Source organism: Sitophilus oryzae, unplaced genomic scaffold (genome assembly GCF_002938485.1).
Source record: "Sitophilus oryzae breed Bouriz unplaced genomic scaffold, Soryzae_2.0 scaffold_1000_pilon_pilon, whole genome shotgun sequence".
Taxonomy (NCBI): Eukaryota; Metazoa; Arthropoda; class Insecta; order Coleoptera; family Curculionidae; genus Sitophilus; species Sitophilus oryzae.
This window is the reverse complement of record NW_022145617.1, coordinates 789,150-805,380: the sequence shown is the minus strand read 5'-3', so window position 1 is coordinate 805,380 and position 16,231 is coordinate 789,150. Positions and strand designations below refer to the sequence as shown.

General features: G+C 32.1%; 2 protein-coding genes across 6 annotated transcripts in view; one reads left to right on the top strand and one right to left on the bottom strand.

Moving 5' to 3' along the window:
• LOC115876677 (peptidoglycan-recognition protein LB-like) overlaps nt 1-16,231 on the bottom strand; it is a 68,457-nt gene that overhangs the window by 29,522 nt on the left and 22,704 nt on the right. Inside the window, exon 1 of one of the 4 annotated variants that reach the window (XM_030892754.1) lies at nt 2,274-2,540. The exons of 2 other annotated variants lie outside the window; for them this stretch is intronic. In XM_030892754.1, coding sequence (XP_030748614.1) covers nt 2,274-2,322 — 49 coding nt within the window. In that variant the 5' untranslated portion in view covers nt 2,323-2,540. Of the gene's footprint in view, nt 1-464; nt 570-2,273; nt 2,541-16,231 lie in introns of those variants that run through there. One more of the 4 variants, XM_030892925.1, reaches the window with a different exon arrangement.
• Nucleotides 1-16,231, top strand: part of LOC115876133 (trichoplein keratin filament-binding protein) — a 127,519-nt gene that overhangs the window by 99,673 nt on the left and 11,615 nt on the right. The window contains exon 1 of one of the 2 annotated variants that reach the window (XM_030891916.1): nt 6,967-7,074. The exons of the other annotated variant lie outside the window; for it this stretch is intronic. Within the exon in view, the coding sequence (XP_030747776.1) occupies nt 7,051-7,074 (24 nt within the window). The 5' untranslated portion in view covers nt 6,967-7,050. Of the gene's footprint in view, nt 1-6,966; nt 7,075-16,231 lie in introns of those variants that run through there. 2 annotated transcript variants of the gene reach the window in all.

The window sequence follows — 16,231 nt, the reverse complement described above, 5'->3', positions numbered from 1 at the left end:
AATCCGGCCCTGCAAATAAGGGGGTGATGGTCGCTTTTTTAACCAGAGACTGTTAAAACAAATAGATAATATGTAATGATCTAATGTATAAACTGTATGTATCATCCAATGTAAGAAAAAAGAGTAAGTTTATTTTAATCATTTTTGTTAGCTCACTACTCAAAAATAGGCCCATATCAAGTAGGTAAATCAAAATTTGTTTTTCGAGAAACTCGCATCCTACGAGAAATGATCGAAAATATACATGCTCACTGGTCGAATATTAAAAAAAGCCGCTTACGTTAACTTCTCGCGCCAATTCGGCCAACGTATAGATATGGTTGATTAAATGGCCCAAGCGCGCATAGAAATAAGCATAGCAAACAAACTGGTCGATAATACACTTACACGCGACTGATTAGTTGGTTAAATTAAAGTGGTCGATTTAGCGACCATCAACCTATAAAGGGCTAAATCATGCTTACCTCGAAACAAGTACAGAGAAACTAAACTATAACAAATCATTTAACAAATAATAATGACACTTATAAGAAAATTGTTTTTGTTTTGACACGACTAAACGAAAAACTGTGCCAAGATTGTATTAGTAATCTTAATAAATATGTGTGTTTGTTGTAAACAGTTGAAAAAAAAACCCTTTTTATTTGTATAGCGGTGGTCTGGAAGATATCTACGATCTTCGACGTTTGGTTTAAACGACAATTTATCAATTAAGACTAGGCGCTGTCAAGCAATTTTCAGTCGGTCGATTATTTAGTTGCACAATTAAACCAGCCAAGAGCGGCAAAGTATTAGGGTAATTTTTAATTTTTTTTGTTAGTATACTAAACTTGAATATTACAGATGTTTTTTTTAATATCCTTAGTTCTGTTATCGTTATTTGTTTATTAAAACCCGGACTGTATCGTTAGTCTTTAACGTTTTTTTTTAAATTTAGTATAGAGTATCCAATGCAGGTGTAATATGACGTTACGACAATAGTAACTTTGACCCATCTCGTCATATTAAAAAAATACATCAAAAAGTATTGATAATTAAAAAAATTGCAAATTTATCGTTATCAGTTTATTTTGGTCTTAAAAATTAACCAAAGCATATATTGACACGAATCAAAAAAGAAAATGCTCAGGAGTCATTATTCTGACCAAAAATTATATTTTAGGAAAATTTACAGACTAAATTATTGCACAGGGTGTTAGGGTAAAAAAGCAACCCTTCGAATAACCCTGTATAATATGCCAAGCACTAAAGTTTATAAAAAGCTGAGTTTACGAATTAAAGTTGATATAATTATATACAGCTTGCTAAAAAATTCATGAAAATAGGGCTAAAAATAACAAAAATATAATATTTTAAAACTAAACGTATGAATGAGTTGTGTAAATGTTAACAGCGCTAACTAATTTTATTTCTTCCGAGTGGTTGTACTTCCTAGGTGACTTTTGTGTGAGTATGCTTTTATTTTAAAGAACACAAGTTCAATTAAATTAAAATAAAAAATAATTCTTCTACATATATAAATTAAAATAAATATTAAATTTCTAAAAATTAAACTAAAGTAAATATTAATTTTCTACAATATATAAATTTGAAATATAAATTAAAATTCAACATATACTAATTAAAAAATGAAAAAAATAAACATAATTCTTAACTAACATAACTAAAAAATTTATCTTACAAAATTGAATATCAGCATATACAGATTGAAATAATTAATTCTCAACTTACTAATACAAAAAAAATATATAAAAAATATATCACTCAAAATAAATTTAACTAATGCTTAAGTAAATTTCTTTGAATTGTGCATTGAGGTATGATTTGATTATTGCCTTGTTCTTTCTTTCAATTTATCTAATTATAGTTGATTATACGGCTCCCCTCACCTTATGATTTTGGTCTAGTTGTTTTTAATTTTTCAAATTTAGCATACCATATTGTTATCTGTTTTTTGTGATAGATATAATTTTTTGACTTTGTAAAAAAAATTTTTGGACTTTTTAACTTGTGATTGTATTTTATAAATTTGACCTCTGTAATTGTTTTAGCTTTGGGCCTGATGATGGGAATAGTTTAAATTCCCGAAACATGTCGCCCCCCTTGCTTTTTTAAGCATTAAAATTTAAATTAAACAACTTAAAGATTGTGAGTTATTGTCTTTTTACCCTCCTTCAAAGGTTTTGCTTTGATAATATTTTAAATTTGACAAAAATTTCTCTGTAGCGTTTTTTTTTGCCTCTGAGTGTATATTAATATAATTAATAACTTACCATGACATGTCAATATTACCCAAATCAAGACACAAATATTATAACACATTTTATACAAAATATTAAGTAAACCACACTAAATATCACAGTATATCACTTTTGGTTAGATTCACAGGCTTTTGTAGAAGGAACTAACTTTTAACAATTTTTACATCTTTAAAATCTCTTTAAAACTAAAATTCAATTAGAACTCATTGAATTGGCAAATTTAGCTTGCGTTTAAGTCTTGTTTCTTTCTACATTTGATACGAATGCTGTTAATACTGAAATTTTTGCCTTCGAATCCTTAACTATTATATTATATAGTTTATCCGCGCGGGATATGCTGAAAGGAGGGGTACTCGGGTAATCACAGACACATATTATTATATAGCCGCGGTCATTAACGTATGCGAGGTTGAAATGCTATCACTTGGTGGCTTTTGCTTTAAGCCACGATCTCACTGGCAAATATTTTTCTGCCTGTTGAATCTGTTGAATTAATTGTTCATCGCAAGAAGTCGTTTTTGAGGATTCTTGGTCCCCCTCACCCCTGGTAATAATGCAAGAAGCGATAGCCTCTACTATTTAACTTCTGGTTAAATCCATTTATTTCTCATCTCGTTTTGATGCCTTAATTACTTTATAAATAGTATATTGTTTTATTAGTGGTAAAAATTATACTTCTTGTGGCGAGCTTGTACGTTTGAGAGCCCAGACACAAAAAGCCATTTTTACTCCGAATAGAACATGCTATTTTTTTTCAAACGCCATCAAATAATTTTTTAAACGATTTCAAACATTCTAAATAATATAAAAATACTGTATGATCGAAAAAAAAAACGTCATCCAGTTGGCTGGAAAATGACGATCGATGACATTTTGCATATAAAATGACAGCGATTTTCATTTCATAGCCATCGCAGACGCCGTTTTTTTTTTCGATCAAACGGTATTTAAAAGTAATACCTTGTAAGTAATTATACAGGGTGGCCCATCGAAAACGTTCCGCAAGGCATAACGGCCAGGGTAATTTTTTTTCAGAAAATTCAAAAACACGTCAATTTTGTTTGTGAGGGGGACTTTTGCCCCAAAAATGATTGCAAAATCTTCAACCCTCTAAGCGGGGGTGTCATCCCCCAACTTTTTTCAAATGGGAAGGGGGGTCAAGTGGTACCGCAATGAAAAGGGCTTTTTATTCTCTATACTTTCCCGCTTCGTTTTTGAAAATCGGTCGAGTCATTTTGAAAATATGAAAGACTAAAATTTGAAAAGTACTTTTGTTGCAAAAAACGCATAAATTGAATTAATTAAAAAAACTTATCTTATTAATGAAGAAAATGCTGAAAATGTTGCCCGTCAACCTCCATACAGTAATACAAATTATTTTCAACCCTTTCTAGAACATTCTGAAGAACATTCGGGGTCACTTCGCAACAAACATCAATAATTCGTCTTCGCAGGTCTTCTAATGAGGCGGGTGCAGTGCTATACACTTTACTTTTTATGTGTCCCCATAGAAAAAAGTTTAAAGGAGTCAAGTCGGGTGACCGGGGAGGCCACTCAATTGCACCCCTTCGTCCTATCCACCGAACGGGAAAGTTATTGTTTAAATAATTACGCACATTTTGGAAGTAATGTGGAGGTGCACCGTCTTGTTGAAATATTAGTTCCGCTTCAACGTATCCAGGATTGTTCTCTATGATGTCAGTTAGGGCTGGGTCGATGGTATTTTCCAGTAAATCCAAGTACATATCACCTGTTAGATTTCCAGAAGAAAGAAAGTACACTCTACCTAACCCGATCGTTCATCCTTGTGGCAAGTGAGAAAATGCGTAAACATCTAGAAATAGTAAGAAAAAACAGCAAATTGGTCGAAGGAATTTATCCTTATCATTTACTCTGATAAATGTTTAAATAAACTTTTCAAATTTCAATCCTTCATATTTTCTCAATGGCTCGACCGATTTTCAAAAACGAAGCGGGAAAATATAGAGAATAAAAAGCCCTTTTCATTGCGGTACCACTTGACCCCCCTTCCCATTTGAAAAAAGTTGGGGGATGACACCCCCGCTTAGAGGGTTGAAGATTTTGCAATCATTTTTGGGGCAAAAATTGTCCCCCTCACAAACAAAATTGACGTGTTTTTGAATTTTCTGAAAAAAAAATTACCCTGGCCGTTATGCCTGGCGGAACGTTTTCGATGGGCCACCCTTATATCGAGAAACTATGGTTACGCTCGTTGAATTTGCCCACTTTATGTCAGTTTAATCAGATAATACTTTTATGCCTAGGCGTTAAAATTACTTTTTTATATTGTCAATCACGACGCAAAAATTAATAGTTTCGTGACGTTTGAAAAAAAAAACGAATTTAAATATCGTCATAAAATTAATAAAAATATTTATTTTTGATTTGTTTTGCCTATAGTGGTAACAGCCGATAAATCTTAAATGTATTGCCAACCCAACGAACATAATCAGAATAGCCTCTACTCGTTCAATCACTATGGATCGCTCTGTATAATTTTTGAATTAGTTCTGTATTAATTATAACATTTCTTGTTTTTATTGCAATAAATTGATTTTATTTTTTATCACATGTATTTTTTTCTTTTGAAGCTACGCATATTGAATACCAAAAATGTTTTTACTGTAAAAGCTGCCATTATTAGTGGATACTGCCCTTATCAGGGTAAAATATTTTCTTATTTTATTGTATTACACATTTGTTTTTTGCCACAGTTTTTGTTACCATACACCATACACCTCCAAAGTTTTTAATGAAATTTTATATGTACAGGGTGGGTCAAATTCGACGATTTTAAATGGAAACACCCTTTTCTATAGGAGATAGACTAAAACTAATATCGGTGTCTGGAGCTCAATTTTTGTCAAAAACATGATGGTGAAAACCGCATATCGATATCTGTTACCGTTTCGGAGTTACATTCAAAAATTTGCATTTCTAACAAATCGCTGTAACTTTTTTGCTATGGAAAATTTTGTATTTTTATGAAAACATTTCCAAAGCACCTTTTTACGTAGAATTTAATTGTTTAAGTATAATTTTTTTAAAATTAATAATTTAAGAATTATCAACAGAAAATTTGATTTTTTATATGGGACACCCTGTATATTTTTAATTTATTGAAAAGAATTTAAAATTACCTTTCCAAAAATATAACACACTTGATATTTTGCTCGATTCCTCTTCGAGATATAGAGTATATAAAAATTCGCCCGCTTTAAATAAGTAGGCTTTGAACGGCACCGGCTGTAATGCAAAAAAATTCTAGCTGTGAGCATCAATTAAAACGAAAATAATATTTGCTATGAGAGATGAATTTAAACTATATTTAGCTAACATCAACACATTTAAACTATATCTAATAACAATAAAAATAAATAGCAAACCAAGACATGAGATTTTGCTACAGGTGTTCGACTTATCGACAGTCTTCTGTTATGGACAGACGGGGCCGTTTTTGAACATTTCTCGCGGAATTCATTAACTCAGTAAGGGTGAAAGATACCCTCTCAGAACTGCTCAGTATTTCTAATTCTTGTCTAGATTATACGGAAGAATAAGGAACCTTTATTCTCCCGCAAATATATCCATAGGATTAGATCCATGGGCACTAAGTCAGGCGGCCTCGACGGCCAACGGCTGGGATCTTGTTTAGCTCTTCAATTATTCTTGAAATTGGCTGCAAAAATTTGCTGATAACTTCAGCGTTCAGAGGCGGTGCGTCGTCTTGCTGGAAAAATATGTTTTCGAGTTCCATTAAGGGCATATCATCAATAAGGGGCCCAAAGCCTACTAGTTAAAAGTGGCGAACTTTTAAAAATTCTGTATTTCGAAGGGGATTATAACAAAACATCAAGTGTGCTATATTTTTGGAAAGGTAATTTTAAATTCTTTTCAGTTAATTAAAAATATAGGGGGTGTCCCAAATAAAAAATCAATTTTTCTGTTGATAACTTTTAAATTATTAATTTAAAAAAAATTATACTTAAACCATTAAATTCTACGTAAAAAGGTGCTTTGGAAATGTTTTCATAGAAATATAAAATTTTCCATATCAAAAAAGTTACAGCGATTTGTTAAAAATGCACATTTTTGAAAAACACCCCGTAACTCCGAAACGGTAACAGATATTGATGTACGGTTTTCACCATCATGTTTTTGGTGAAAATTGAGCTCCAGACACCGATATTAGTTTTCGCCTATCTCCTATAGAAAAGGGTGTTTCCATTTAAAAGCGTCGAATTTGACCCACTCTGTACATATGTATATTCAGTAGATCTGAGAATATACATATGTACATATACATATATAGTTTTACACTACACCATTTAAAAATCATGTTTAGTCTATACATATGAAAATAAATTACCCTCTTTTAAGGTCAACGTAAGCGCCATTAAAAAATAATGAAGAGTACGGGTCAAGTAAATGATGTCTAGAGCTTGGCCTCGCCAAAATTATCATCGATTGTCATTCCCCAACCTTCTATGACGCCGTTTTTTTATCGTATGGTATTTTAAATGTTTTAAATCAACTATCAATATCAATGATAATCATAATAAATAACTAATTTATTTTTATCGGTAAGATGATTTCATTTAAAATATTAAGTCCGGCTCTGTTATTGTATTTTGGCACGAATTTATCATGTCCGCTACAAAATGTATCATTTGCTTTGCAATGTCGAAAACGTCGTCTACAATACACGCATTTTCCTACGCGCTTTTCAAAAATAAGTCGTATTTCATATTCTTAATTATTGCTAGAAATGAAAAGAAAATTGTCTAAAAAGGTAGGTACATATATCTACTACATAAATTTTATACATATTAAGGAATAATATCTGAGTATGAGCTATTCATGATGTACAGGGTGAGTCTTAAATAAATGGAAATCTTTTCAGGGTTGGTAGATCTCGATAAAAGAAACATATTTTATTTTTCGCGAAAAGAACTTTATAATCGTGTTTCTGGTGTCGAAATATACTACCCCTAAAAATATTGGCACTTATATTTAAGACTCACCCTGTATATTCAGTGCAAAAACCATTTTTAAGAAATTATTTATTGGAAATTTATTGGAAATCTGCATTTGAAAATATAAATATTGCTTTCAGGTTAATTTGGGTTTCTGTATTCTAAGGTTATAGCCGTGAAATAATAAAATTCTTGTTGGAAACGTGGAAACGGGGTTTACCCTTGTTGTTTCGTTGTTCTTATTTAAGATATACAGGGTGTCCCAGAAATAAGTGCAGATATTTTAAGGGGTGGTAGATTTGGTCAAAAGAAACATATTTTCTTTTTACATAGTAGATATGTTAGTTAGTTATTAAAATTGTTATAAAAATATAAAAAATAAGTCAAATTGACGTATCTAAATTCTTTGACATCTAATCTTTGACAAGTAGTAAATAAAAGCAAAAATGCAAGAAAAAATATATAATTACTTAATTTTAAGTGAATTTCATATAAATGATCGGTTTACTACAAGTATACCTATACAGGGTGAGTCTTAAATAAGTGCAAATATTTTCAGGACTGGTATATCTTGATAAAAGAAACATATTTTCTCTTTACCATTTTTCAAATAAATCCAAAATAACCGAGTTATTTAAGTTTGAAAATTTAAAAAAAAAATAATTTTTTTTGGAAAAATTTTGAGAGCCACCGGCTTTTTTCTGTATTTGCATCCCTTTTAGTGCCGTAACCATAGAGTAAAGCTGTAACTATGGTAATATCAGAGATTAAGAAATTATACCGTGGGAAAATTTGCGATGAACAAGCAGTTCTAAAAAGTTTTCGAAAAATATACAGAAAGAATAAATTTAAAAGAAAATGCACGATTTTCAACATCTTTTTTTGCGAAAAAAACCTCATAGACGTGTTTCTGGGGTCGAAATATACTACCCCTGAAAATATTTGCACTTATTTAAGACTCCCCCTTTATAGTGACTTACTAGCGAAAAGTTGTTTCATTATTTTCCTCGATTTTTTGACCGAGATCTACCGCACGCTACACAACCAACTATTTTACAGTCTTTTTCGATAAATCACAATAGTGTCACTGTTAATTTAAGTTCTGCCACAATTTTCTTCTAGATTTACTACCTGTGCTATCTTTGCAACAATGAATTCTAATTCACCTGTTCCACACTACCTTTAAACAACTATAAGTAGTAGCATAAATAATAAATAACATAAAATAAGCTCAGTAAAGACAGACAAATCCACAAAATTTTAAATCTAATTCAAATGTGTCAAATGAATCGTCAAATAGAACTGTCAAGGATCCCCACTCTAGGGCCCTTTGTCCGTTTACCTTTCATGAATACATGGATAACATTATACTTTTTCTTTAATCTTTTTATTCGAAGTTTACTGTTTTAAAAAATTTTGGCGCTTTTTTCAAATGTAGAACTTTTGCTACAGCAGCGCCATTTTAATTGTTCCCTTTATGATGACCACTTTTCAATACACGAATATAATTCTCCTTACCATTTAAAAAAAACTAAACTGTTCTTGAATAGTTATATTTAGCTATTTTAAATAGTCTTTTTCTTTGTGTTTTTTTTGCTTCTGACGACTAGAGGAGATATAAATATACCTCCTGAAATGTTAAGAATTTTTTGGCGGACATTTTTTCAAATTCCATACGTCTATTATTATTATTAATCTATAAAACAAACAAATCTTGTTTATCATTACATATTGATGAAGTCATCGTGAGCCAAGACAAATTTGGTGACAGTGAAAGACTAATTTAGCAATATCAATATTTATTTATTATTGTTTCATCATTTTTCGGGGATTTTTCAAACACTCGAAAGTATAGCCACATAACGGAACTATGATCATATATGGCAATAACGATACTCGAAAAAAAAACAATAATAATTATATCCCCATTAGTTATTTTAATAATAAAGATTAATTTAAAAAATATATAAACAATCATTCGACAGCGGAATTTTTGCCTCATCACCTTCTGTTATTCACCATGTTTTTGCATCTACTCTTTTTTTGATTTTAAACAATTACACGCATATTATAACATAGAAAGGAATGTTGTACAGAACGAATTCGTCTTTTATTTATTTTTTTATACCGGGTGGTTACTGTTTCAACGCCAAACAGTCTTTTATATTTTAGATAAAGAAACATACAGTACCGGCCAAAAGTGGAGAAACTTTTAATATTTTTACTATGTCAAAATACAGTTTACTCTCTGCAGAATAGGATATCAAGAAAATATTTCGCATTTAATCTGCTTTGTATAGCCGTATAAAAACTGCTTATTTTGTGAATAAATTTGCAGGCAAAAAATGATTTACAAATTCCAGCGGACATAAGTGGAAAAACCTTATCTTCTTCTTAACATTCTGTGAGAGATTCTCTTGTTAAAGTGTCTAGATCGTGGTATTGGGTTCACAGTGCGTTGAAAATATGCCGCGCGGGATAAATTTGTCAGATCAAATATAAAAAATCATAATTGAGAAGTATCATTCGGGAATTACACAAATTGATATTGCTAGACACTTAAATTTACATAAAAGTGTTGTGTGCAAACAGATTAATTTGTATAGAAATCGTTGGGACAACTGCCAGTATACCCAAGCCCGGAAGACCCAAAAAAACAACTTTGGCGACAGATAAAATAATAAGAAGATATTCACTTAGACATCCATTTTGCACTGCGGAGGATATAAGGAACGAATATCCCTTTATTTCAATATCTGTTAGGTCCATTACACACAACTTACTGCCAGAACAACTTATTGCACAACTTACTGCCAGTTTCCATTGGAACATGCAAACTTCACAATTTGCATTGGAACATGCAAACTTCACAATTTGCATTGGAACATGCAAATTGGACCTACAAGCAGTGGAAAAATGTACTCTGGTCGGACGAAAGCAAGTACAATCTATTTGGTTCGGATGGTATTAGGTGGGTGAGACGTCCTGCCAATGAGAGATTCAGTCTCAGTATTTGGTTGCATAGCCTTTACTTTTGATGACTGCTTGGTACCTTCTAGACATAGACTCAAGTTCAATCAAGTTCTTTATTACATCCCCGGATATTTCATTCCATGCTTGTAATAGGGAAGCGAACAAAACATCTTTATTTTTAAATTTGTCCCTGTTTTTACGCCGAACATCGACTTCTAGTTGATCCCATAGGTTCCCTATAGGGTTCAGGTCGGGGCTTTGAGCTGGCCATTTGATCACTTCAACTTGTTTCTCGGTTAAAAATTCCTTAATAAGTTTGGCAGTGTGTTTCAGATCATTATCGTGCATAAATTTCCAGGTTAAAGGGATAGAGGATTCAGCATAAGGTACCTACCATTGTTTCTTGCAAAATATTTAAATACATATAACTATCCATAATTCCATCTATTTGAACAAGGGGCCCGACCCCATGCCCAGAAAAACAACCCCAAACTAGAACGTTCCCACCTCCGTGTTGTATGGTGTACTTGGGATTGAACCTCTCATTGGCAGGACGTCTCACCCACCTAATACCATCCGAACCAAATAGATTGTACTTGCTTTCGATCGACCAGAGTACATTTTTCCACTGCTTGTAGGTCCAATTTGCATGTTCCAATGCAAATTGTAGTCGGGCCTGCCTATTTTTCTTAGAAATAAACGGCTTTCGGGCAGGTCGTGGCTTCGTGGCATTTAGTTTTGCCTGTTTCAGACGCCGCGCCGTCTAATGGACATAACAGATATTGAAATAAAGGGATATTCGTTCCTTATATCTTCCTCAGTGTAAAATGGATTTCTAAGTGAATATCTTCTTATTATTTTATCTGTCGCCAAAGTTGTTCTTTTTTTTGGGGTTTTTATATGGCTATACAAAGCAGATTAAATGCGAAATATTTTCTTGATATCCTATTCTGCAGAGAGTTAAACTGTATTTTGACATAAAATAAAATAGTAAAAATATTAAAAGTTTCTCCACTTTTGGCCGGTACTGTATAAAATATGGTATTAAACTCATTGAGGCTCCCATGCACTTCGGTTATTTTGCACAGTTTTAACCGAACGGGTAGATATATTAACAGTATAGTGTTTTCCACATGATAGTGTATGCCAGTGGCGCGACTTTATATATTTTTGCATTGCAATATTTGCTTCTATTCGTTTTTTCGATTTTCTTTTTTACTGCAATTGCCGTCGCCACTGCTAGGAAGTTCGTTGTTTCTCGAATCCATCGTTCTTAAATACGACATGGGTAAAATAAACTGACCAAAATGAGACAGTGCGGTTAAAACCGAGCAAAATAACCCCAAAATAATAAAGTGTATGAGGGCCTTTAGATCAACAATACTATTTTTTTATTAGTGTATTGATAATATCAGCTAATAATTACCAATAGGAATTAAAAATTCCCAGGGTAACTAGAATTTATTATTTCATTAAAATATAGCTCGAAATATATGGTAAACATATTTTACTTTTGAATCACACTTCCCTATAAAAATATGTGTATAATTTCTCTTATTACTAAAATAATTATTTGATGTCAAAATTACAGTCGTTTCGGTTATGGTTTCATTTATTATTATGGTCAAAAATTACAGTTATTTCTGAAATAATTTCGTTGTGCAATTCAAAAATAATAATTTACTTAAAATGGCGGTAATTGCGACTGGGGGAAAGTAAAAAACTTGATAATGATCTTTGTAGTTACATCAAATACATTAAAATAAATAAAATCATATACCGGATGACAACGAAATTGTTGCATCAGCTATCATTTATTTGCCTTTTATCAAATATATTAGCACCAATCAAAACCTAAGTTTTACTTATTAGTATGTTATGTTCACGGGTCCATAGTGACGAAAATTGATTTTGACAGTTTTGCTATTAGAGGGTAATCAATTTAAACTTAATATAGGTTGTAAATTGGTTCCACATTGCAACATACATTCCTCTTTTACAATTTCCTGTTAAATGTTTTCTTCTCTCCAAAAAAAGCCTATGTGGGTATTTCGCCACTGCACTGCAAGAAAAAATACAAAATATAATAGTTATTTTTTGTAAACACTTCTGGCGTTAAACCTAAACGGACACTACTTGTCAGAAGTTATGTTTACAGTTATATAAAGCTGCAAAACAAAGAAAAAAATGCTTAACGCTTCGGAAAGTTTATCTCTTTCCGTCGTCGGAAGCAAAAAAATACAAAGAATAAAGAAAAAAAACTTAAAAATATTTAAATTCAACTATTCGAGAACACTTTACTTTTTTAAAACAGATACGTCTAAAAGAAGTTAAACTTCAAAATTAACAATTACTACCTGATAACAATAATTACTTAATAAGACGTAAAACCAAAAAGCCCCAAACTTTCTGTACGATTATTTTTAAATTTTACGTATGTTATGTTTATTTATGTTATGTTCTTTAAAATCAAAGAAGCGATTGCCATACATTAGTAACATCTACAGATGCATGAGCAATACATTTATTTTTATTAGATTAAATTAAAAAAGCCTCTTTTATTTTTCTGTTAGAGGCTATCGCTTTTTTCATTATAATTTTGGCGTTATCAAAATTTATTCTGTGCCCTGTGTCCTATGAATGCTGACAAATCTTAGATTTGTGAAAATCATCCTTTCTTAAATAATCTTTATGGTCTTTAATTCTAACATTTAAGGGTCTAGATGTTTCACCAATGTAAAATTTATCGCATTCACAAGATATGTTTTCTTATTATATCAGTAATAATACTTTTATTTGGACTTAAAATGGTTTTGCTTTGTTCATTTTGGCATAAGTAAGGACATACTAGTAACTAGGTATGTACTAATTTGTAAAATCTACACTGCTAGTTATTGCTCTAAAACTTACTCAATTGCATTGAAAACTCTTGTTTGGTTGTACAACCTTCTTGTTCCAGTAATGGAATCAGCAGATTTGAGGTAAATCCCCAATTTTTAAAAAAATTATTTTAAAAATTTTAAATAATGTATATTAAAAAATAAAAATTATACGAAGTATAGTCATTTATTTATATATGTATTACAACACACAATCCATTTAACAAAATTACGCTAACTAGTTTAAGGGGATTTTTGTAGAATCAACAAAAAACCGCAATTCATAGTAGGTATGTTGAATATTTCAAGACAAACTAATCAATCAGGAACATCAGCTAATGATTTTTCTTATCCAATTATACTTGAGATCATTAACAAATATCATTACTTTATTTAAAGCAAGATTGAAATCATCACAGTGGTTTCGTATATAGTAATTGCAAAAATATTGTGTTTTTATCTCGGTTTTTATATTCGATGACTACAATAGATTTATGTTTTAGTAAGAACTCATAGATATGGAGGGTCCTGCAACAGTGCGCCGTGTCAGGCATCTACACTCACCGGCACGTTAGTGGATCGATTTTGTTTTTTATAAGCAATTTGTAGCTAAATTATTTGCTTTTTAGTCCCTTTTTAAATTAAAAATTAAACACCCTATCTGTCTATTCTCCTTCTTCTTCCTCAACCCGGATTCATCCACTCCTGGATATAGGTCTCTCCTATCCTTTTCCATGTCTCCCTGTTATGTGCTGTATTTATCCACCGTTTACCTGCCACTTCCCTATGGTGAGGGAAGTTAGCAACTCATTGAAAGCAGGAATTATAAAATACGATCCTGCTTGGGCTCCTACAATCCTGCTTTATCCTGCTTCAAATCCCAACCCAGCAACACCTACCTATTTTGAGCTATAGTTACTTCTATTTTGGTTGCTGACTTCCCAGTTGACAACACATGGAAAGCAGCATCACCAAAACTGGATACAGCAAGTTTAAGTCTGATTGGTGACGTTACACATAGCAACATAATAAAAGCAGGATGGCTGAAACAAGTTCCTGCTTTGGCTGCCTTATCCTGCTTCAAACCCCATACCAGCAACTCTTGAACGAATCGATTCCTGGTAATCCACTCGCACATTAAGATTAAGAATTATTTTTTTTAACTTGATAAGTTTCCGCTTAGGCTGCTATTTTTTTTTGCTTTATTTGTCTAAAATATGTATAAGCATAATAAAATACGGCAGGTTCAGTGTTCTCAGGAGTAACTTTAGAGTTTTTAGCGTGACATCCGAGAGCGCCTTAACGTACCCGCGAATCATAACCTCAAATTTTCCAGTTTTCTACAATGAATTTGAATTCATAATTATCACAAGTGTGATTTGTGTTATTTTGTGTTTTTAAAGAAACGTAAGTATTTTTAGTTTTTTTACGTTTCGTTCCGTGCCCTAGCGGACAAGTCAGCAACAAGCTTTTATATCATATAAATTGTGTAATGAGATTATAAGTTGATAGTAAAAGTGTTACAGAAAATTATTATCCTTAAACTTTTGTGAAAGGAATCATTAGAAGCATTTTATATTTGATCTTTTACAGGTTATATGATTGGAAAACTCCAATTCCCCAATTCCCGATTTCCAGTAATCAAAACGAAATTTGCTGTATTTCAAAAATGGCAAGAGTGGCTGGTATAGGGTTTGAAGCAGGATGAGGTAGGATTATAGCAGCAAAAGAAGGAACTTGTTCTTTTATTGTGTTGCTATGTGTAACGTCACCAATCAGACTTAAACTTGCTCTATCTTAAAAACAGCAAGTGTTGCTGGGATGAAATTTAGAGCAGGATGCAACAGGGGTATAGCAGCGCAAGCAGGAACCAGTTTTGGCGATCCTGCTTCTCATGTGTTGCCAACTGGGAAGTCAGCAACCAAAATAAAAGTAACTATAGCTCAAAATTTGTATATAGGTGTGGCTGGATTGGGATTTGAAGCAGAATAAAGCAGGATTGTAGCAGTCCAAGCAGGATCGTATTTTATAATTCCTACTTTCAATGAGTTGCTAACTTCCCCGATCTACTTCCCTAATGTATTAATATTAATATGGCCCGCTTTTGAAACAAATGTCCCATCCATATTTTTGGCAACACTTCGAGAACGGATAACTTTCGTCGGTTTTGGTTCATCTCGAAACAGCCGATTGACGCTTATTTTCAGGTTCATAAGAGTAAATCCAGGATTCATCACCAACGACAATATGGTATAATTTTTTGAGTTTCCTGAGTTAAACCGGTGTAGAGTTTTTTTTTGACACCAATTGACTCTAAAATAATTGCTTTCTGTTCTTCCATCAACAGATAGGGGATTCAACGAGAAACTATTTTTTTATAGATAATTCTTCAGGTAAAACTTTTTCTGATTGATCTAAAGGCCCTAATACACTTGGGTTATTTTGCTAGGTTTTAACCGCACTGTCTCATTTTGGTCAGTTTATTTTACCCGTGTCGTAGTTAAGAACGATGGATTCGAGAAACAACGAACTTCCTAGCAGTGGCGACGGCAATTGCAGTAAAAAAGAAAATCGAAAAAACGAATAGAAGCAAATATTGCAATGCAAAAAATATATAAAGTCGCGCCACTAACATACACTATCGTGTGGAACTGTACGGTTAATATATCTACCCGTTCGGTTAAAACTGTGCAAAATAACCGAAGTGCATGGGAGCCTCAATGAGTTTAATACCATATTTTATACAGTACCGGCCAAAAGTGGAGAAACTTTTAATATTTTTCTATTTTATTTTATGTCAAAATACAGTTTACTCTCTGCAGAATACGATCAAGAAAATATTTCGCATTTAATCTGCTTTGTATAGCCATATAAAACTGCTTATTTTGTGAATAAATTTGCAGACAAAATATTATTTACAAATTCCGGCGGACATAGGTGGAGAAACTTATCTTCTTCTTAACATTCTGTGAGATATTCTCTTGTTAAAGCGTCTAGATCGTGGTATTGGGTTCACAGAGCGTTAAAAAAATATACCGCGCGGGATAAATTTGTCAGATCAAATAAAAAAAGATTAAAAAAAGAAGTATCATTCGAGAATTAAACAAATTGATATTACTAG